The sequence below is a fragment of the Calonectris borealis genome, chromosome 2, assembly GCF_964195595.1.
Source record: "Calonectris borealis chromosome 2, bCalBor7.hap1.2, whole genome shotgun sequence".
In the NCBI taxonomy this organism is placed as follows: domain Eukaryota; kingdom Metazoa; phylum Chordata; class Aves; order Procellariiformes; family Procellariidae; genus Calonectris; species Calonectris borealis.
Window position 1 is genome coordinate 123,847,583 of NC_134313.1, and position 24,883 is coordinate 123,872,465.

General features: G+C 38.3%; 1 protein-coding gene across 1 annotated transcript in view; it reads right to left on the reverse strand.

Annotated features, from left to right (window-relative positions):
* Nucleotides 1–746: 746 nt before the first annotated feature.
* LOC142078389 (collagen alpha-6(VI) chain-like) overlaps nucleotides 747–24,883 on the reverse strand; it is a 45,652-nt gene continuing 21,515 nt past the window's right edge. Inside the window, 11 exon segments of the mRNA XM_075140851.1 lie at nucleotides 747–894; nucleotides 2,243–2,574; nucleotides 2,576–2,967; nucleotides 4,775–4,868; nucleotides 10,596–11,089; nucleotides 13,413–13,468; nucleotides 14,372–14,383; nucleotides 16,383–16,444; nucleotides 18,937–18,972; nucleotides 20,337–20,387; nucleotides 23,052–23,114. Of these exon segments, the coding sequence (XP_074996952.1) occupies nucleotides 747–894; nucleotides 2,243–2,574; nucleotides 2,576–2,967; nucleotides 4,775–4,868; nucleotides 10,596–11,089; nucleotides 13,413–13,468; nucleotides 14,372–14,383; nucleotides 16,383–16,444; nucleotides 18,937–18,972; nucleotides 20,337–20,387; nucleotides 23,052–23,114 (1,740 nt within the window).

Here is a 24,883-nt window from a genome sequence, read left to right on the forward strand (position 1 = left end):
ACGACGAATAGCAGAAAATCGCATGGGAAAGTCATTTCGTCTCTTCATGGTACCGACGATTTTCTTCTTACAACATGGTATCTGTGGTTGGTACTCACATCTCGGGAAGGGCATGAAAGCTAGAAAGAATTCAGGAAAAGGTTATGAAGCATGATTTAAGATTTGATTGCAAAACCCCAAAACCCATTCTCTGGAAATTCAATTCAAGAAAGAGTTAAGAATGGTTTGCAGGACTTTTTCCAGTACAAGATCTGCTCCTTTTAGCTAAGTACCTACTATTCTGATACCAACCCTGCAGTTCAGTCTGTATTCATTAAATCTTGGAAACAGTATGGAACTGAGAGAAACCAAAACACAACTCTGTGCTTTAAAAGGCTAGCTAGGAAGAGGCAGCAGGTGGGTAAAGAAAGCATCAGGTTTTCCATCCCCCTTAGAGGGGATTCTGTCAGAAAATGGACAGAGGTTTATGTGAATCATTCACATGCAAATAGAGAAGGAGAAAAGTAATGAAAAGATCAGCTTGAAGCAGGGGCAAGGTTGGAGAAGAGATCCCCCTCCTTCCACTTGGTATTGTAAGGATGAATTAGGATCCATTTAGGGCTAGTTTGTGCAATGATGTTACTATTTTCCCTTCTTGCTTGTTTCTTTCAAATACAGATTCTACTTTTGCCCACAGCCCCCACTGTCTTCAGATGGGCTGAAGGGCTTCAGATTTCTGAAAATTGTGCCTTAAATTTCTAGTTATTTCAGTTTTGTTTCTTCTTGGTGAAAACTCTTGTTCTTAAAGGAGTATATTTTCTATCAGCCTGCAACAACGCTCTTGAGTACAAGGGAGGAGTGAATGAAGTAGCCTCTATACTGACGTGGTCTGCAGACATCTCTTCGGTTTCAAAGCTAGAGATAAACACAGGACACAATCAGGATGTGTGGCGATAAAACATTCACAGGTAGCTCCTTCTAAATCAGAAGGGAAGTGAATTTCTAGAGAAAATTGCTCAAGCCTGTTGACAGCATTGAATGCCTAATCATAACAGAAATACAAACAGGCTGAAATTACAATTTAATATGCTGAAAAAAGGAATACATTTTCAGCTGGCGTGGTGTTCTTCCCACCCCCCACCCTGACCTCCAAAAGATGCCATTTAAGAGAGCTGCAACCTCTTTATACACAGAACAAGAAAATACATATTTTCTCTTTGCATCGGAACAACGTTTTCTTTCCTGACTGTTTGCAGTCGCTTCTCTTGAAAATCTAAGTCTTAAAAAATGATACATATATAGTTAGAAAAAAAATGAGTGAAGGTTAGAAATGTTTTTGCATAGTGCACAGAAGTGCAGAAGAATGTATACGTAGCTCTCAAGAAAACACAGGCTTTAGTGAGAATAAGAAATGAAGTTGATTGTTGCAAGTCAATGATACTGCTATTATCAGCCATGATCCAAGGTAACGTATACGTGAACTGCTGCTAGAGAAGACTCGGAACAGGGTGACTGCAAATAAGAGATGGTGTTTCTAAACATAAGAAAACAGAAAAAAGAACTCTCAACCAGCTGCTCTAGCTATTTTCCTCCAAGAGCAGGAGGAAGGGATTTCAAAAGCTTTGATTTTGCTCATTATCATCACCATTTTTTTCTAATCCAAGAATTCAGATTCTTCCCCAGGCTCATGCTAAATCTGCCCTAACAAGTAAATATAAGCTGACAATGTGCCTGCCTACATAATAGAGATTCTTATGGTCTATACAATAGTAATGCAGTGTTAGAATCTAAAGGCAATGGAGAACCTTAACTATTTGATGGTGAGGGTGTTCTGCACGAGAAAGCTGGTGTTATTTGTGCTTTTGAAAATGACATTTTTATAACCAAATATTTATTTCTCAAAATCAGGGATATTTCTAGGCAAAGAAAAAGCAGCTGTGTTCCATGGCAATGGCAATCTTAGCAGCGCTTCCTTCAGCATCAAAGCCATATCCATTCCATCAGTTGTTCCTGGCTAAACTCTTGTGAAACTGATAGCAAACAACAGGCCCTATAGATGTCAGTCACCAAAATAAAGACTCCTGGAATGAAGTAGGATGGATATAATCCCTGATTTTACCCAAAGAATGAGGCTGAAGACCTCTGTGAAGGGAGAATGAATATAATGTGCCCAGCAATGCACATCCATGAGTATACCCCAATCTTATCCATCCAGTGCTTTTGCAAAATATTGAAAATTCACAGGGAAATAAAAAAAACCCACCACCTGTGACGTGATAACTTACTCCGGAGGAAATGTACGAATGGCTTCAGAAACCTCATTACACAGTCAAGTTCAGGCTTGTGGATTCTGCCAAGCTGAACCAAATGCAGTTCCAGAGGAGTGCTTGTGAGCTCTTCCAGTTCATTTCTGTCATAGAACTTTCCCAGTGAAATTGCAAGCAGTGCATAGCCTTGGCACTTAGCTTGCAGGGAAATTTTTTTTAACGTTCCTTTGTCCCATTGACTCGTTTTTCCAGCAGATATCATGATGATAACTTTGAGTGGCCTTGGATTGGGAGCCCCTGAGAAAATGCTAGCAATTGTCCATTGTAATGGCATAGCCGACAGCAGCCTCTCCATTCAGCTGTTGAAGAGATTCTTTAATATATCTTCTCATTTGGTCTTTACTGCGGTAGGTAACAAAGTCAAATTCTTTCTTTACTGGCCTCTTCCCTATGCCTGCTTTGACATCTGACAGTGCATGGCTCACCACAGCTATTCTATTGCCTACAACGGATGTTTTTGGATCCGAGGAAATGTTGCATGCAGTGACTGCTTTGCTCATGAAGTCTTTGACTTGCTCAAATTCAGCACCACTCATTTTCTGTGAACTCTCCAGAATGAATGCAGCATCCACATATGCCCGCGGTAAACGGGGGCTGGGACGTTCACAAAAAGCATCTGGTTTATATTTGTCTGCAAAGGAATGTAAAATTAAGTAGGATTTTTTTAGATAAATCAAAAAGCAAATATGTAACAATTAATGTAATCACAGATCTAAAGTGTCAGAATGGCCAATTTAAAAAAAAAGGGAAAAAAAAGAACAAAACCACTAGAAAGACCTCAATGCATGTTAGGAAAATAAAGGCTGACTCAAAACACGTAATTATGCATCCGGTTCTGCAAGACAATTGGTGCTCTATTTCCCATTGAAATAAAAAAGATCACAGCAATACAGTTAATTACATTATAGTTGTTTATTTTTGGACAGGTTTAAAAAACAAAACAAGATTTAGGAAAAATGTGAAACCAGGTCCTTATTTCCCATTAAAACCAATAAAAAGCAAAAACTCTCCTGTTTACTTCAGTATGTATTTGATAAGGTATTTAATTTTTTGTTATGACAGAGATCATTACACACACCAAGCGTACAACTTTTTATCATTTGGGCAACTTTTTATCATTTGGGCAACATGTCAGAATGTATTTATGTAGCTATTTAAATAGAAGTGTTATTCCTAACTAATCTGACTGCTGGAAGCTTTTTGAGGAAACCTAAAATATTATGGCACTAGGAGGAGAAATCAATGCTTTTTGAAAAAGAACTTTGGGTCAAGAAAAGAAAACAGCATTTTCAGAATTGCAATTTTTCCCAGTATGGCAGAAAGCACAAGGGTCAATCTTCACAATGGTGTTCTTCACAGAAGAAAGTCTTTGTGATATTGGTGACCTTCACCAAATTATCGAGGACTCTGGTTAGGAGTCAAAGTTGATCAATATTCCAAAAATTGCAAAATGACTGCAGTGAAGACTTTTAAAACATTTGCTAATCTTTCAAACCACTTTTTATAAAAAGTAAATCCAACTCAGGCTCAGAACATACAAGTAGATTGTCCAGATTCCAGCAGAATAACAAGTCTTTCTCCCACACTGTTAGGTGTACTAATAGCTGCTGCACTGCACAGATTCATCATAAAGAAGTCAAGAGACCTCACATGCCATGAACATCAGACCATTAGATGAGTCACAAAATGAGATATTCCTTGTTAATACTTCATCTGTCTTTCTGACCACTGTGTTCCCAGCAGGAATACATAGGGGTACCCTCCAGCTTTACATAGTGATGGAAAGACCAGAAATGATCTTCTGAAGAATAAGGAAAAGGGAAGAGAGAAGGATGTAGGCTCTAGCCCTATTACCTGTCTTCAGCAGTCTGGGAAGATACTGGTTTCACAGAAGGCGGCATTGATTATCACTGCTACAGCTTCTTAAAGGTTAATAAACTTTGTCACGCAGGGCTTTAAAGCTGAAGGACACTGGTAGCCTTGCTCTGTTACATTTAATTAACACTTGCTTTTAGGATGCAATTCAAGTAAATGCATTCTTTTCAACTAGGCATTCTGGTCAGACAAGGATTCAAATACCCTGAAAGAAAAGCACGTGCTCATCCTAGGTAGAAGGTCCCAGAAAGATCGGAGTAAGGAAATGGCTCTAGATGTTTAACACCACATTTAATGAAGCTTAAGGTGGACAAACATGTTCTTTCAATTTAAGTATTTTCCTTTGAAATGGATTTAGCAGACATGACAATGCAGGTGATAGTTTGCCAGTAAACAATGTTCACCGGAAACAGATTCTACTTTAGGAATTCAACACATTAAGAAGAAACAAAGCCAAATAATTTTGCTAGGATTATGTAAGGCCAGAGGAATGCCTCAGCTCTTTTGCTTATCTCACTGCTCTTGACTAGGCAACTCTACATAATACTGTATTTCTCCTTTAATGACAGTTCAAAATACTGTATTGGTCTTACCATAGCACAAAGTGCAGAGCTGAAATCTTTGTAACGCTTCATTATATTGTCCACCATGAACATTTAACACCTGAAACAATCCAGAATCATCCACCTAGAAACAAAAAATAAAGACAGGAGATAAGTACTGCTAAGTAAGTGCTCTATGATTTCTTGCTGTTGATGAAGTGTAAAATTAGTGCACAAACTTGGCCCAGAAGACCCATTGCAGGGGGGAGGGGGGGGGGCAGGGGAAGGCAGGGGGGCAGGGGGAACAGGGATGCACTGCTGACAATTAGTGCACATATCCCAGTTGTGGTAATCTCATATAGACTTGTTCCTATTTAAGCCCTAAAATGAGATAAAACCATTTTTCTAGCACTATTGTGAAACAAGCAAAAAGACTTTATATCTATCTGTGTCCATGCTAGATCCTCAATTGACAGGTCCCAGTGGAAATTCTGCATTCTTGGAGTGTGATAAAATGCATGACATCATACACAGATTTTCAAACGTAAAATATTTAACATGGTCAAAATGTCTGGCAAAAGCTTCAGGTAGAAAAATTATCTACAGAAAAAGCAAACTAAGCAATCTGAGTTGATGGCTGTGTCTCAGACATGCAGCGATCCCTTGCGAAGTTGAGACCTATCTAAAACACCACCAAGGGTTTCTAATACCAGATTTCTTGTCCTCTTTAAAATATTACTTCAACACTTGGATTTGAATATAGCTGTTTCTTCTTAAAATATTTTTAAAAGCTACCAATGGACAAAAAAGAAAATCAAATCATGTTATTGACAAAAATCTTACATTATTATTACATTCCATACATTATTATATATTACTAAACTCTGACTAAATTGTCATAAAGTCTGCCAGTGAAGTCTGGCATACACATGAAACTGCACAGAGCTTTGACATCCTCCTAAAAAGAAGTTCCTTGTCTTACAGACACCCTGGTTCTGCTAGATATCAATATTTATGCGCCCCATGGGAAAGAGACTAGAATGCTTTTTATAGCACTATTTGTCTGAATCCACAAAAGTTCCATGCTTCCTTGTGTCCTTGTGCCAAGGCATGAACCCCTCAATGGATATGTCTGCCGGGGTTCTCTCACAGCTTAAAGGGAAGGCCACTGATAAGCAGTGATAATGAACAGTTAGCTTTATCCACACCAATAACACTTTCAAGAGCTGTGGTTACTTTGGGGAAACAACTAATTTCCTTCCTTCCTTCCTCCCTCCCTTCTTTCCTCCCTTCCTCACTTCCTCCCTTGCTTTCCCAGTATCTACCATTACAGTTCACCTTCCAGGAATTACTTAAACAAGTCCTCTTTTCAGAATAAACAAAGGGAGGATTTTTGAGTTCACTACCATAAATATAGGGAATGTAATGACCAAAATATCATCTGTCTAGGCCAAAACTCCTGTGAGGCTTCCAGATCACTGGGTACCAGCTTTTTGGATCACTTCCATCCTCACTTATGAACTTTGTCTCCAGACAACTCTTGTTTTTCCTTACAGAAAGATCTGAAACAGCAAAACTAGTTCTTTGTTTTTGCCTGTGCCCTACCTGTGTCCACCCTCTCACACCACTCGCTCCACTCTAACAAATGCAACTTGAAATCAACTTCCTCACATTTACAGGAGGAAGAAAAACAGTAAACTTCCCATCTGCCTAGGATGTGACTCTTCTCACACAGAGGAAGCAGCAGCAGCGATCACTGGCACCTTGCGGTGATTTTGCAAGGTGAACGAAGTTTAAATCTGTGCTGGATCCCGGAGTATTTATACCTTAACCACACTACATAATCTTTTATAGTGAAATTTTAAAGTTAATTTTTTAATTCATTGGTTTTAGAAAGAAGTGACACGTTTTTGGATGAAGACAATTAATGCTTTAGGAAATAAGTAAAATCTAGTGAATCTGAAAGAAGTGGCAGGTCAGATCCTGTTGGGCTTGCTCTCATGAGGAGGCCTGAGGCATATGCACAAGAACAGAGATATTCAGTAAGCTTCAGTTTCTCATCTAGACTGTCATTCAGACTAGATATAAAAAAGAAATTTTTTACGATGAGGGTGGTGAAACACTGGAACAGGTTGCCCAGAAAGGTGGCAGATGCCCCATCCCTGGAAACATTCAAGGTCAGGCTGGGCAGGGCTCTGAGCAACCTGGTCTAGTTGAAGATGTCCCTGCTCATTGCAGGGGGGTAGGACTAGGTGACCTTTAAAGGTCCCTTCCAACCCAAAGTATTCTACGATTCTATGATCTGTAAACCTCTAAGCCGAGCATGACACTTGAGGAAAAGGAAGAGGTTTCCATTTCAAATAACTTATCTGCAATAGAAATCACAGGAATGGGACTAAATAATTCAGTCTTAATGAGAAACACACTCCTCCTTTGGTGTTTTCCCCACGAGTCCCACTGTACCTAATACTTTATGAAGTAGGGAAGAAAGGAAGAAATACATCCTTTAAATTCATAAAATCCTTCCTATGTAGCAGTATTATAATTTCTGCAAGGTCATGTATTATTTTTGGTGAATATTAACACAATCTAAATCAACAGGTCCATTTTCTTAATGTAAAAATCTTCCATGTCTTGCTCACAATTCTTTTTTCTTATATCTTTTCTCTCATTCCCCATCAGACAGAAGAATAATCTCTCAACTCAAAATTTATAGTTATTGCACAATCTTTTTTACATTATTCCATAGAAATACACCCTCACTCCATAACATATTCTTTAATGCCAAGTATATGTAATTGAATTTGGACCTTTCTGTATAAAATGAAATTACATGATTTCCTAGGACATTTACAATACACAAATCACATTTCCCTGTAGGACCACTTAGCAGTATTAAATGAACTGCTACAATTATAAAATCCTTTCTAACATTTTTTCTGTACAGCAAGTGACGAGAGTATAACATCCTTTCAGAAACTAAACAGCAGAATAATAAAAATTAATCCATACTTTAGTGAACTTGCAGTATATAGCAATTTATTTTAGAGGATAAAGTCTACCTGCAGTACTTGTACAAAATGCCCTATTCAGGGCAATGTGACTACTAATAATTTTGAGCTTTGTTACTTAAAATATATGAAAAAGGCAAAAACCACCTCACAACAGGTTTTGAATTTTCATTAGCTGCTTTATAGGCACCATTGATTCACCTCATACTTTGCAAGAGAAACAGTTGGCTTGAGGATTTTGAAGTCATCAGTGATAAGGGCCATCTACCTTAACAACGTAACTCTAATAATTGATTTTGCAACAATGGATAGGAGAGATTTGCAATGTGGGCCACAACACCCAACTAAGTAGCCAGGCTACTCAGCTGAACTTCCAGCTCCAAAGACTTCCTACACTCCTGCCATTTCACAGTTTCTCCTTTGTGAAAATGGTGCACGAGTTGTGTCAGATGCGCTGCCTCACAATATGCCTTTTCCCACGGTCCCTTCCCTGCACTGTGCTCCTAAGGCAAGATGGCAGAAGCCCAGTTATCGGCCTTTCACCCATTTTCTTTAGAAAAGCGTCAGAGAAAGGGCAATGAGATCACAAGAGGAAAGCACATCTGGTGGCAAAGTGCTACTCACGTTCCTGAGAACTTATTTTGTAAAGTGAATGTTCATTCACTCATAGGTAAAAGTAGGACAGACACATCTACGTATAAGAAGATTGCTCTGCACCAGAACAGACAAGCAGTGGCATTTTACAGTTTTTCTCTTGAAGCAGAAGCTTCACACAATTCCTTTTTCACCCAGTTCCTCATAATAAGGAACCTCATCCAATATGAGGCAGCACAAAGCAAAAGAGGACACCTGCCAGGCACACAGCCTTGAGACAGAGTACCCTCATAAAAGTCTTTTCAGAATGATACCTCATACATATTACTTCTCAGAAGCCCATGAAAGAAGAAGGGAGGAAAGGTTTTAGCACCATTCTTGATCATGAACACCTTCACAAGTGATATAAAGATGATGCTGGACAGAGATGTACCTTTGAGATGCACATCCCTATACATCACTAAAGCTGGCCTGTTTTATACATTCTGTATTTAAACAACTACCTAAGGGTCTGTAGCAAGACAGTACAGTGCTGGTAATCCAAGGTTTTAGAAAATTACTCCTTCTACTCTCATGAGTTCCAAACACATGGACCCATAATGTTCCCGCAAACATTTCAATGGTTTTAGGGCACCTCCATGATAAACACCAAAAAGAGTACAGACCTTGATCTGCCATAAGTAATTTCTGTGACAAAACTCCAGCCAATGTCTGCCATATTCTAGAATACTGGAAATCCAATCTACAAACACAGGTCTACCCCTAACTTTGTGTCTCCAAGTATGTGATCTCGTTTCATTTGTAGAAGTGACTGTCAGGACAATCGTTTTGCAATTAGGGAAGGAACTTTGAAGCAAAGAGATAATGGAATAGGCAGAGAAGAATCTTTAGTTGCATTGATCCTAGGTAAGAAAGTGAGACTTAAATTAAAAGATAAGCAGTCTCTGAGATAAAGCCACCAACCTCATTTCAAAGTTATTTCATAGAAAAACACATTCCAGCATGTGAACTATTTGCCACTGAAAAGAAAAGAGAGCTTCTGAAATACTTTGCCAGGAAAGCACAACATACAGACCTTGGGAGAGATGACCACACTCCTTTACTACTCACATTGCATTTGTTTCTAGGAAAGAACATTCCAATCAGATGATGAAAAGAAGCCTCAATAAAAGCTCTCATGTCACACTGGCCTAGAAAACAAAGCTTGCTTTTTAATCTGAGAAATTGTTTTTAGAATCTCTAGTATCCTTGGCAGTGAAAGTGGATGTCCTTTACTAAAGTTGCATTTACCACCTTGACGACGATCATTTACATCTAGTAACAGGGCCACAAGAAGGAGGCATGGAGCATGCTCCACGTGCACTGGAAGAATTGTCTTCTTCAGAAATCTCCAGTGTTAAAACACTACATTTTTATCCTCACAAAGAGTTGACTCCTGAAGTCCAGACAACAGGAAAACGACAAATAGTTCTTGCTATCTTCACTATTCCTGTGGTTAGTTCTTGAAAAAACTTAGCATGCAAACATGCCAATACCAGACATTAGTATGCTTTATCTAGCGTTCTATATTTTAGTTCTTTGATTTTTTTTCTTTCTATTTATTCCTACACATATTTCATATACATTAAAGCTATGGAAATGCTAGTACAAAGAACAAGAGGGTTTTTAACTCTTAATAATTTATTATGCATCAGAAGCATTTTCCATAATTCCACCCTCTTTTGGTAGCTTCTTTGCCAAGTGATAAAACAAGGAATTTGCACCTAGCCGTTTACTGTACAAGGCTTGCTGGTACATTGAAGGTTTTTCTACTAAACACATTCTGTGAGTTTTTACTATGTTAGAGTGAACCATCTAGAAACCTGAGAACCTGCTGTTCCATGATCTGCTTCACAGGATTATAAGCAGATGGCAATAGTCCCAAAGTATTAGAGTTGTAACAGATGCTTTAATCAGAAAGTTATTGACCATGAAATCTCTCCTCTGTAAAGTTACCCATGTATTTTATGGTCTGCACACATTATCTTTGTTGTAGTCTGCTAAGGTATTCTTATAAAATCCCCAGTATTTCCACACCTTTCATTAGCATCACTAAAGATTAACTGACAGCTACTGGTGTGCAGAATTTGGATCAAAGTTTGATACAGGTGAGTGGCTATGCTCAAGAGCATTACATGTGGGGTAAGCATGACCTCATACATTTAAGGTTTCCTGTTTTAAACTAACATTACTGAGCATAAAGAAGAAAAGTTTAGTAAATTTCTTACCAGGAAAGCTTGGGAGATATGGGGTGTGTTTTCAAAAGCAATAACTACAGGAACGACTTCTACTGCACTCATCTCCAGGACAGCTTGTTTAACAGAAGATGCATCTGCAGCTGGTCCATGGCTGAAAACCACAGCTATTTTTCTCACAGTAGGACCTTGTAGAGTTCTCTTGAAAACATTCTTGGCAATGAATCTCATCACACCTCCAGTGTCCCGTTCACTGGAGGATCTCTGGTAAGAAATATTTTTTAGGGTGTTGAGTAGCTTATTCTTTTTGTGAAACTCTGAGAAGTGGATCAAGTGGTGGGTAACTGAGTTGTAGGAAACAACAGCGACTCTGGCTCCCACTGGGCAGTTGCTGTCTCTGATTCTGGCATCACTCACTATTGCTATTATAATCTCTCTCATTAGTTCAAATGTCTCAGGAGTGGGTGTCATAGAGGTGTCCAAGGCAAACACCCGTTCTGTTGGATATACTGGGCATTTCAGTTTTCCTAGGAAAAAAAGAATAAAAAACACCTCCAAATTATTTTGTTCCCTTGCATCTCAGACACAGAGAGTAATGCATATAAAAGCCGTACATAAAATGATATAATGCTAAACTACATCCTCCACTTGATACATGGACAAAGAAAAAGAGTGAGCCAGACAAAAATCTGCCCAACTTATAATGAAGTGAGGCATAGAAGAGTACAAATTGCTCGTTCTTATGAAGAGGTTTTACAAAGATATTTGAAAAATAGTGCTAAATTACATTAGCACTATTTTACAAATGGAGAAGCTGCAGCACAGAGAGTAAAAGTGGCTTTTCCAGCATCACCCAAGCAGGACAATGACAGGGCCAGGAGTAGAAATGATCTTGGGTTTTGTCCAAATTCTGACAGGCTCCATATTTACCTGCACTCTGAACCAGTGGGATGTGAGTCTGCTGCAGTCTGTGCCCCCCTTGCTGGGTGTGCCTACAGAGGCAGAACCTACACTACCAACCTCAGAGCGAGCTTGCAACAATCTGCATTGGGTTGCATAGAAGTATCCTATATTTCCAGCGCACAATATTCCCTTTTAAAGCTCCTCTTGGGCACAGTGTGGGCCTCCACTAACTCAGGTACTGCTGTGCAGCTCAGGTACTGATTTGATGCTATTATTACTACATTATTCTTAGGAGCACTGTTAAGATTTGATAATGCATGGTGACACTTCGGGAGTAAAACACATTTCATCTTGTAATTACTCCAGCCACGATATGACATCTAAAAGCAGAAATTGCGTTGAAGAAAATAACCTGCTGCAGCATAAAGAAAAATGTAATGTAAAAACCACAGGCTATATAGCAGGTAACATAACAACAGTAATAAGAAGATCATTTATCTAGCACCTGTGAAGGGAGGAGATTACTGACTCACTATTCCAGCCAAATTCAGTGTAGGACAAAAATCCCATTATCATTTTCTGTACATAACTGGTATGAGAAACATTTGGGCATGGAAGGCACCAAGAACTGAGAGATGTTGAGCCATAATGGAAAGAGGATAGTTAGGAAGAAAAAAAACAAAGCAAAACAAAGGAGAGCAGTACTGAAATCAGAACAAATACAGAGGAGGAAGATTTAAATTAATAGATGTGATAAAATTATTTGTAAAATAACAGTGTAAAGCTGTGGAGGAACTGGTGGGAGTGAAGTTAAGAACAGAAAAGGTCAGAGAAGGAACAAGGAAGAAAATTAATCTGCAGTGCTGAAGCTGCAAGATAATGAGAATTATGAAGGGTCAGAGAAGGATAACACTAGCTATATCTCTCAGGGATAAGTAGAAAGAAACGACAAAAAAGAATATGCACAGGAACAGAACGCCATTACATAGATAATAGGGGAAAATAACAAAGGAGGAACTCATGTTATTTTGGTATTGCCAACAACACGCTTACCCACAGGGTTAAATCAAATACTACTGAAACAAAATGATACAAGGCACTAAGAAAGCCTGTGAACCTTTATTGCAAATAGAAATCTGTGATATATAAAAGATTTGAAGGAACTGCATCGAGTTTTAAATACTCTTTTGTGTTGGTTTTGGCTGAGATAGAGATAATTTTCTTCATAGTAGCTAGTATGGGGCTATGTTTTGGATTTGTGCTGAAAGCAGTGTTGATAACACAGGGATGTTTTAGTTACTGCTGAGCAGTGCTCACACAGAGTCAAGGCCTTTTCTCCTTCACAGCCCACCCCACCAGCGAGTAGGCTGGGGGTGCACAAGAAGTTGGGAGGAGACACAGCTGGGACAGCTGACCCCAACTGACCAAAGGGATATTCCATACCATGATGTCATGCTCAGCATATAAAGCTGGGGGAAGAAGAAGGAAGGAGGGGATGTTCAGAGTTAGGGCATTTGTCTTCCCAAGTAACCATTACACGTGATGGAGCCCTGCTTTCCTGGAAATGGCTGAACACCTGCCTGCCCATGGGAAGTAGTGAATGAATTCCTCGTTTTGCTTTGCTTGCGTGCACGGCTTTTGCTTTGCCTATTGAACTGTCTTTATCTCAACCCATGAGTTTTCTCACTTTTACTCTTCTGATTCTCTCGCCCATCCCACCCGGGGGGAGTGAGCGAGCAGCTGTGTGGTGCTTAGTTGCCGGCTGGGGTTAAACCATGACATCTTTTTCAGTTCAGTTTCTCCTACCTACCTTCACATGAGCAGTTCACAACACATTGTACCATCCAAATACAGGCCAGCACATGCACTGGGTATAAAACAAGGACAAATACGTCAAGCACCATGTTACCGTGGGGAGAATCTTCAACTGCTTAGTATTACACCTACTCTTCAGGGAATGGAAATCAGGGTCATACATGCAATAGTGGTTAAGGTCATCACCACTATTGGCGTTAAACAAAAAGGGTATGCCTTGATTTTGAAACTCATAGCAGTCAAGCATATCCAGGAGAAATTTATCACAAGTAAACAAATCTGAGCTTTTGAGAAGTTTTACAGAACAGCAAGGTAAGGGGATAGGATAATGTTGAAAATGTCAAAAAATAGAAGGTAAGTAAACAAGTAAGACAAGTAAATAACATTTTGTTTTGGAGGAAGAAGGAAGCAGATGTGCTAGATGGCTCAGCAGATCTATTCCAGGACTTCAGAGACTTTAACCCTCCACTCTCCCCAGACTTCCTAGGTTTAGCATTTCTATGCCATGCTGCTCCACCTGCAGAATGGAAGTAGAACTTATCTAGATGGCAAGAGCACGTATGCATAGTAGGAGAAATGTCTGTGTTACAGCATGCATATAGAGCACATACATACCTTAAAGCATATAGAAACTATGAAGCCCTAGTTTGCTTAGGCTTAGTATAGCCAATCACAGAGATGTGATATTTGAAACTGAGCTAGTGATGGCCAAATAATATCTGATGGTTTTAATTAAGAACACCTACCACAGCTATGAATATTGACATATATAGTCTCACTGAGTCATTAGTGGAGAGAGACAAACTGCAGAGGAACCATCTGGTGACTAAACACTTGCATTTTAGATAGCTAAATTACATCCTACACATGGATTAACAAACTAAAGCTCCAGTTCAGTAAACACTTGGCTCTCGATGTAGGATTTAACCCCTGTGAAAGGAACACACAACTCGGAATGTTTGGTTGAGTGGAGCTTAATACTACAAAGGCAAAGTAGTTCACAGCTTATGAGATCTCTGCTAGGTCAGTTTGACAAATGAACACCATTCAACCTGTCTAGTAACAGTAACATAGGAGTAAGCAGTACTCACCATCCCAGCAAGCTAAAGAAAGAGAAAAAAAAAGTTTAATTGAAAAATTTTGCATCTGAAGAGTTTTAAAAATAAAAGCTGAAATTACTGGTGGATACACTGAATTTAGCTTAGTTCTACAGATTTTAAGACTTTGAGAGACTTATGATGCATGCATTATTGTCTTCCACTGCCATGTATGCTTGTAAAACTCTCTTTGGTTCTACTGGAGAATGGAGTAAAAGGACAAGCAGGACCTGGCCCTGCTCTAGACCAAATATTTTCATGAGAGGTTTCCACCACAGTTTAGAGATATATATATACCATTAGTTGCAGAAACTCCCACTATTTGGCACAATCACTTTCTAAGGAATTAGGATAGATAGACTAGGAAAAAATAATGCAAACTTACTTCATGGTAACTGGAATCACTGCATACCAAGACACTTATAATTTCTAAGAAATTATATTAAAGTAACTTTGGCAAAAGAAATTATTATAAACAACCAAAAAAAAATTTTTGCATTCTGAGCCCTAACTTCATTTTTCAAGCACCTGCCTGCTAAGACCATAAATTCACTCCCACAATGGCACTTCTAAAGGGTTTGTTGGAAACAAATAATTGCAAAATTTACTGTGCTACTGACAGCCAAAAAATACAGTAAGCATTGTCCTTTGCATTACTTAAAAGGAGAGGCTCAAAGTATGAGTCAGGTACCCTTTTCAAACATGCACAAGCTAGGCATTTAGACAGTGACTTATGAAAACTACATTTATAGGTATACAATTTGCATTCAGAAGTAATTGATTTGTGCTTACATACAGATGAATACACAACCTTTTTTATTTAATAAAATATTGAAGTTCACAGTGTAATACAATCATGCAATTTACAATATACGCACAACACATCAATGCCAATCATCAGAACCATCAGAACATTGCACATATTACCCCTCCAGATCACCATAACAGGAAGAAAATGTTTTGTTTTATTCCTTAGTTTCCCTTCAAAATTAAAAAGAATAAACGTATTTTCCAGTACCAGCAAAATACATGGAGTCTAGATCTTACCCTGCATCCTGGAGATCCCCTGCCTCCTGGACTGCCTTCCAGACCAGCAGGTCCTGGAATACCCTATGAATAGTAGCATGTTACATATGTGGTATTCGAAGAACATACACTGATGACATAAAATTTACATTTTCTATTGGAAATCAACAGATTTCCTTCCTTCTTCCTTTATTTGCTACATGCTTAAGTTCCACTGACTTAAGCGTAAATGAGAAGTAAGAAAGAAGAGCATCAGGTCTGACATAATTTTCATTTTTATGAGCTAAACAACCTGGACAGCATCAAAGCACCAATTTTCTTCTAGCAGTTCAGCTCATTTTTTAAAGTGTATTATTCATCCAATATGTTCAAAGCCCATTTAGAAATACAAACCTCAAAATAAAATTACGCACATCTTTGCTTTTGGTGGCAAGAGCCTTGCTTAATTTCTGGCCTTTTTGGAAAAGCAGTGCTGAGTAAAAACAGTTCAGTTGGACTGAACTCTTCTTGGTTTGTTACCACCCACAGCTACCAGCTCTCCTTTCTGTAGGGAGCAGCCAGCCCTCGTTACCCCCTGTCATAGCAGAGGAGATCTGAAGTTAATATTCAACCGTGGAAAAGCTTGGGGAAGAAAGAGAGAAAGAAACACACAAGAAGCCAGAAAAATCAGGACAAAGAAGTTAATGGGGAATAAATGGGACCATCAAACTGCTCTTAAATCAGCAAATTTCTTCTACAGCAGTTTTTTATCTAAAAGGCACAAAAGGAAAGTGAACTGGAACAGCAGGTAGGACATTCAGAAATGGTCATTGCTTCTGTTTAGTGTGACGTACACAGGGCCAGAGCATGGCCAGCATTAGCAGCCTTTGAAAATGACAGACATAACATCTAAAAATCAATGCAAGTGTGCAATCAGCACATCAAGGAGGAGCCTATTAAAAAAAAATCCATTAAAGAACAAGAATGATAAGGCACTTGCCATTCTGCTTCTACACCTTTTAGTCCACGTTCCCCTGCAATTCCCTTGTCCCCAGCTTCACCCTAGTTAATTGGAAAAAAATGTAATTAAAATGCGAAAACCGTCTTTTCTGATAAAAATGCAAACTTCTCGAGAAATTATGACAGCATTTTCCCACTGAAACACATGGATATGAAAGATTGCACACAAAAAATTAGTCATGGATTCATGTAACCAAACCAAACCTACAAAATGACCAGCCAATGATGTTTTATCAGGGAAAAAGAAAATGAGACGCAGCTGTTACTTTAAAGCAGCATCATAAGATAACAAAAGACATGCAACATCTTGTTTCACACAAGTGAAAGCACTTCTCCCTCTAATCCACCAAAACCATACAGTTGACTGCGGTGTATTCTTTCCAGATAATACCTTCTATGTCAGAAATGTGCTGCTTCCAAAATGTGATTTATCTACATGTTTACTAAAGCACACACTGATTTCCCATGAGAATGGTGAAGAGCTGGCAGTTCAATTTATTTAACAAAACTTCTAATTGCTCCCTAATTACTGTGTAAGTAAAAATATTGGAGAAAATATTAACAGGCAATTTCTCTGCACAGAACATTGAAAATGTCCGGTGACATCAACAAGGACAAGGGTTTCTACATCTATGGGGCAATGTATATCAGTCAGCAAACTGTCAGAACATGAGGCACTCCTTACCCTTCTTTACGCCATACTCAAACGGCCATTTACCAGGAAGGTTTGGGTCAGAGATCTGGCACGCAACTTGCCCACATTGTCTCTAAGCCATGACGTTCAGCAGAATGACTCTGCTTTTGCTGTGGCCATAGCTCTGCATCCACAGAGAGTATAGGTGTTAAGCAGCCTTATTAGCTGAAGCCTAATGTATAATACCAATTTCACAGCTCAGTCCTATTTATGCAATCTGATCATCTAGCATTTTCATTGTTTTTAGAATTGGTTGAGGCTCTATACTTCACATTCAGCTTGAAAAAAGTTTTAGTCTTTTTCCGGAAAGTCTGATTTCTAAATTTGTGATCCTGAGTCAGGACCCAAAAAAAAAAAAAAAAGAAAAAAGAATCATTGCGTTTTTGCATGGGATGGAAATGATGTTTTCCATGATGTTTCACTCAGTTGTCATTATTGTATTACTTAATAAATTAACTGAAGGAAATCCTCCACTTGTAATTTTTTGAGCAATCATGGACTTCTTATCAGGAAAACAGGTCTCATCAAAAACTTCTATAAACACCATTTTTGTTTTGCAAAACAGTGGAGGGACAAAAGATTTTTTTCCCAGCTAAATGTATTTTGGCATTTCAATAGAAGAAACCTAAAATTCATGACAAGCCCATAGCAATATTAATGTTGGCATATATCAAACACAAGCTTATTAAATAAAGACTGCCAGAAGGAATTAGCTGGATTTAGAAACACATAGAAACACACAACAAGCTAGCTTGTTATCTTACTTTATAAATTACCAACCATTTTTTTAATGTTCAGAAAATTATTCTTTCTGTGTTTTAGTTCTCTTCTTTAAACTCTTGCCATATAAAACATGATGTCAACAGACTGTTGGACTTGCCAAATTAGGCACCTGGAAGTAAAGGAAGATCAGGACTTCTGCTGATAAATTTCCAATTTATTTCTCTCCAAAATTCTTTTTTCTCCTTTGTCCATATATTAGTAGCACAGAGTTAGCCTGAATGAATTCACTCTGACATGGTCATACAATGCAGCAGAGCAAGATCTTCTATGTGCATCTACTTTTACTGTAGGGAAGGCAGAAGCTGTTTTCCCAAAGTTCCTGTCTACAAATTGGTCTGAAGCTTCAGGAGTAGGAAAAACCACTGCTAGTCCCACTTGTGTGGCAGCCTCTGGATCCTTGGAGGTCAGAAGAAACCTCTGCCTACAAACGCTATCTTTGCTTAAACGATTAAAGTGATGCAATAAATTCAAACCTTGCTGAAAAGGGTGCACAGGGAGCAATTTTATTGAGTGAAATATAAGAGGGAAAAAGGCAAACAATAGGTGGGCTTTCCAAAAACCATTTCAATCTAGTCTGTTTCCCTCAAAGTTAGGGCTCATTCAGGACACGTGGGCCTTCCCTTTCTATGTCTTCGTGAAAGTTGCTTCATTTTATAGCAGCCAGCATCAGATTGTTCTTCCCAGCAAAACACAGCAAAACACCTGCTCCATTTTTATTTAGTGCTCACTGGCTGGAGAAGGGAGAATGGCAGAGGAAAGCTTTCAGTCATTTACCACTTTCACAGGTTACCCCTCCTGCTCCTTTAACAAACCCGAATCCTACTTCTTTTCACAAAATGCTAGGAAAATTCACTCAATGTATGGAAAGTTATTTACAAAAACTATTCTCATTTTTAAAAAGAAATATTGGCAATAGTATCTGCTATTTTTGGAATGGCATACTTCTATCAGCTACATCTGAGTTACACCTGTATAACCATAATGCAGTAAAGAACAGATTATTTAAGCTAATGTATATGAAAGCCAGAGAACTGTTGAGGTAAAAACCAACATATACCTTTCGTCCAAAATCTCCAGGAAATCCTTTATTTCCCTATAACATAGAGAATAGAGATAATTAAATTCACAGTGTCATCCCAATGTTGTTTTTTAATTGGCATTTGAAAGTAATATGCTGTTTTGTATGTATATGTATGAATACTTACATGTATAATATATACACTGCATATGTAAAATATATGGAAAGATACACACACACATATATATATATAAAAGTACTGCTGATGAGGATCTGCTTATAGCTTTAGCTTGTCTCAGTCATGAATAAAGAGTGAAATTGTCATTACACTGGCAGCTAAATGGGACCAATCTTAGCACATGAAAATTCTTGAGGTGTGTTTCTAGTAAATCAGATGTAGGGCAGGGGCAGGTATTTGTTGGTGGTGATATGGCAAGCTGTATTTTTCATTTCCAAAAAACATACTAGCAAGAGCTTGGTGTTGGCCAGGAGACACTGTCTTGTAGGGACACAACGTGCCATACGAGCAACATTTAAGGATGATAACAACTCTTACTTTCTTAAATTCAAGGAACAGGCTCGTGGCTCATTTAGCCGTTGTTGGATCCAAAATTTCTCTCCAGTATTTCTCAGGATCAAGCCAATAATGCTTCTGTCAGAATGTGGGATGAGCATCTCCAGTTTGTCTTCTCCTTTCCACAGATTCCCAGCTCACAATTTCACCAACAATTGCCATAATGTCTGGATCTTCCCAAGGAAACTGCCAAGGCCATGCTGCTCACTTGTCACCAGGACCTTGCTAATGACTTTTTGAATAGCATTACTTGTGTTTCAGTTGTTTGCATAAAGGAGCTTGATGGCTCCTTTAGACATATTCTGAATAAAAGACATTTTTGCAGCCACCAGCTCTTATAAATTGTAGGAATGTAAAACTAGAAGGAAACTTGCTATGTGATTTGCCTGGTGTTTCTGCCAAAACATCATATAATCCTGCTTCTGAAAGCATCAAGATTTATCTAAAAGTCTACTGAAGCCTCCTGCATCCTACAACCACTACCAGAAATATATTCTAGAATCACAATATGAACTAGCTTCATCGACGTGACAAATGATGGCTCTTGGACACAGGGAACTTACAGTCTAAGGTTAAGGGTGCAAAACCCACTGTGAACCATGCTGATTTTAGCAATTCATTGTCTGGTCTCAGGTATCTGCTTACATAGAACAGCTAGTGAATTAGTCATAATGCCTGATAATTTGAAATAAAATCAGAAGTTGTGTACGTTAGAGTTCTATCCCATATGCCTTGGGATGAAATTCAAATAGCTATAAATGGTGTCTGTTGTTTGCATTTCCTCCAGCTTTCCCTCTCATTGTAAATCACTTCTAAAACAATGGAGAAAATAATAATTTCCTTATGATTTCTCTTTCAGTTTTACCTTTACTCCTTTTTCTCCAGGTAGGCCATATCCAAAAGCACCATTTTCTCCCTGTAAACAGACCATTTTTATTTAAGTATTTGCATTTATACTCTTCTTGCATCTATCTGCACCTTATTTTACTGACCAGGTGTTAATTCAAGTGCCTGGAAGTACAGAATCACAGGAAGTCTGATGTAAGGAATTGCAATACTTTGGGGAGGAGCAAGATGACTTCTACTCCATTTCACCTCATACATATGCACACTGTGCCCCTGAACTGGTCCAAAGAGAAGCAAAATCTCTGCAGTCCGTGGGAAGTAAGATCTTAAAAGCGAACACAAAGGTGGAAGTTGGTCCTGGCTTGACCCGCAAAGACAGGAAGAATGGTGGGAATATGCACAACGTCATTGTCTCCAAAGCTGACCCAGTCTAACATAGAGGGGAAAGCCAAGTCCACAAAAAAAGAATCCTCTTGCAATCATTGATTACTCTGAAAACACTACTGCGCTGTCTCTAACTGCACCTCAAAGCAAATATTTAGAAAATCTAGCCCCAAAAGAAACTGCATTTTTATACTATTACTAGAAACCGAACAAACTCTTGTTTATGCCTACTTTTCACAACCAGCACAATTAGATCCATATTCCAAAATATCAGAGGCAGAAAGTTTCAAACTCAAAACCTAAAGCACCTGGTCATTCTCTACTAACTCAAATGATATTTCTTCCCAATACTATTAATAGAAATCTTGTAATATTACAGTAGAATGTACCAAAGGTTTGGGGTCATATCTGCACTTGTAATTCACACCTGTATTCATTCAAAATAACTCTAATATTAGGAAACTCACAGCAAAAAGTAGTTTATATATATTTTATATATAGTTATATAGTTTACATATATTTTAGTTTATTTATATTCTCTCTGTTATTCTGAAAGAAAAACATCTATATTCTCCCTGTTATTACACTTAATATCAGGTCTTAATTGACCAAACTGAAATTCTTCTTGAGTTACATGTCTTTTAGGACAGGACAGGCCTCCTGCTTTAGGTTTGGTGTAGCCAAAATAAGCAGCAAAAGGATAAAAATAAAAGTACAAGCCTGCCTTCCACGCAAACCATACAGACCTTTCTCCTTTTGGTCCTGGATCACCAGCTTGTCCCTATTAAAAAAAAATAAATTAAGTGAACCATTCCCATACTCATTTGAGTCATGCTTGTTTAAAGGGATACTGTGAATTTCAAAATGAGGTTCTGCAAAGGAAATCTGAAATACTGTATTGAAGGTCCTTCTTCAACTCTCTAAATACAGACTGAAAGGAAGATTTTCATAATTTGGGCAGTCAACTAGATTTTTCAAAGAATATATGATCTCCAAACCAAAGAACAAATCATTTCTAGTGTCAGGTCAAACAGCCTCTATTAAAGGATGAGAAATTGTGAGTATTAAAGGGGTAAAATCACTGGCTCCAAAAAGTCAGCTTACAGTCTCACAATCCAATTTCGGAAGGCCTGGAAGAATTTCCTTCATCCTGTGGAATAACTATCTGACTATACCAGCTGACAAACCCCACACACTTATCCACAAATATGAACGAATTTGATTAATCTGAAAGAAGATATAACAATACTATTACCTTCAAGCTACTTTCGCACGATTTATAAAATCAGATAAGCAGCCTCAGGACTGCAGGCAAAAAAGTACCTTAAACCCAATTTTTATGTTAAAAGCCTCTTTGCATTTATCCTTTATGTAGATGTGCAAATGCTAGACTAAGTAATCTCACCCAAAGGAAGTTTTCTGTATATCCTGAGACACCCGAATTTATGCCTATGAAAATTATGATTGTTTACTTTTGAGATATCCTACACATCCTAAAATGCATAAGTAAAGCATTTCAAATATCTTAAACTTTCACCATAAAGATTGTTACTCTGAATTTTGTCAGGCATTTGTCTTTTGGATTCTCAGCTTATCACGATTCTGAAAGTTTGAGTTAAAAGGGGACACTGAAACTCTATTATAATACTTTTATTGCAATCACTTCTTCTGATCTCTGGTTACGTGAAGCTTTCCCCCACACCCTTTTAGCCTGGCACAGAGCTTACAATTTCTTTTGGGAAGAGTAAATCAAATAAACATGAACTGATAGGTCCTAATGGAAGAACTACACAACACAACATGGTTTACCATGCAAATGATACCAGCCTTATAAAGCGCTTATGAACAGCTTATCAATTTACAGAATTAACAAACTATCCAGAGGGTAAAAGTTACATCTAAAGGTTTAATAGATGAAACAAAATTCACTTAAAACTCTGCCTCCCTGAACTTTCTAGTCCACACTTTAGCAGAAAGAGGTTTTTCAAATAAAAGAAAGTCCAGATCTAAAAAGCTTACACTCTTGAAAACCTCTGTGCAGCTGTGGCCAGAGCCATTACTAACATGCATACTGTGCTGGCTGTGCTTGCTTGGATTTTTTTCAAAGGAATTTAAGTACCCTACAAACTGCAATCCAAAAAGGAACACGATAAAGCTTATTTAACACACACTTGCTACTCAGATCAAGAGACTGATCCTGCAGACGTCCCCTGGACCTTTGACTGGGAAATAGTTCCAGATGCGGATTCCAAGAACAGAATAAGCAAGCTATTTTTAAATCAACAACATTAAGGGAGGAGGGAATTAAACAAACAAAATTAATACAGTAATTTAACTAAGGGAACCTTACTTTAATTCCTGTTTTCCCAGGAGCTCCGTGAGTCCCTGCCAGACCCACAGCTCCTGGTTCATTCTGAAATAAACAAACAAATACTAGGATGTAAAATATGAAAACAGAGAAAACACACAGATTCTTTCTCAGGTTGGACTTACATTTTGTAAAAATTGACTAATGCCATAAAATTTGTAGGCTACATAACCACCATCTATGCCTCCTTACAGCCCTTCCCTAGAAAGGAGCCCTCAAGGTTTCAGGAAAAAGGTTGATCTTCCAGATAACACACAAAATGATGTACCAATAAGATCAGCTTCTACCTCCACTTCAAGCTTCCTGTTTAGTTCTGAGATTCATCTGCAATCCACAGTTGAACAGAATGACTAAGAAGGAGGAAACTAAATAAAAGAAAACTGTAGGTACTATTCTATTACTTGTAAGTTAGAATTAAAGATATTGATAGACTTCGTCTTGAAAGTGGGTCAGAGAACATGATCCTATTTTCTCCAGGACTTTAATCCAAAGTAGGTATTCTTGATAAAACAAGAGTTTGGCTTAACCAAACTTTGCCACATCCTCTAGTATCCTCTCTCTAAAATATCTGGCTGCAGAATGACAATAACCAACTCATACAGTACCAACTAAATGCTTTCCTCCAGGCATTTGGCAGCAATTAGTCACCAAGGTAAATAAAACTTAGCTTCCTAGTTGTGAAATAGCACACTCCACTTCTTTCTTTCCCCTCCCTTAAATAGCAGAGGGTTTAAAAACATAGAGGCCATTATTGGGCCTCTTTATCCCACTTTTATCCGGATAGCACATTTTTTCTAGTCTTCATCATGCCAATCTTTTCTTCTGTCAGTTCCAAACAAGTACTATTATTTGTCCTTATACTCTATACTTAGCAAAAATATCTTAACAAAATTGCTAGCAGCTGTCCATCAACATGGCCATTTAAAAACCTGCAGGGCAAAATACTGACCACTATTACAGGAGAGCCCATACTGCATCAGTAGCAATGGGAACTTTGCTTGAGCAAGCCCGATTAGCATCTTGGCCTCATATTTGTAGCCAAAGAGCAGCTGCCTGAAGAAAGCTGCTGATTCTAAAGAAAGCCACACTGTTTTAAAGATTTTCTGGAGAAAATCAAAAGATGTGGGGTTTGGATGATACATCAGAGCAAAGGCAGATCTACCCTCCCAGCCCTTCACAGCTGGCTTCCACAGTTGAATGTCACCACCAACCTTTGTATGTAACAGATGTCAAAGACCATAACTACTGTGATTCTAAAGAAGCACATGCATCTTTTCATGTTTTTAAACAGGTGTAGAAAATGCACAGACAGGAAGACAAAGCCCTCTCCATTTCTTTATCATCTTTATAGGGTAATGAAGAGGAACAGTACTCTTCTGCGTTCTCTTTACAATGACAAGAGCGACAAGCACTCTATTTTTCTCTGTACAGGACAGTTCCATGGGGATTTCTATCTCTATCATCTCTTAGGGTATTTACAAATGCGTGGAGTGGGGCAGGAAATTGATTTGACTATGTGCTAAGTAAGGCTTACACTAGTGAGAGTATGTAGCTAGGGATACTATCCACAAAGCTGTCAAACAACTGCAGTAACTTTATTTCTTTTACAACAACAATAACAAAAACCTAGCAACACAGAGTGGTGTTCCGTGGACTTAGGTGAGGATTGGAATGGTGTGAATTAAATATTTGTATTCTAAAACACAGAGTAGAAATATTAAACACACTCTGTATCTTGCAGATCACCGAGTTGTTAGGAGAAGGTACATCAGAAAGCACAATGCTTTCTCCAGTGCCCAGACCAGCATATCACA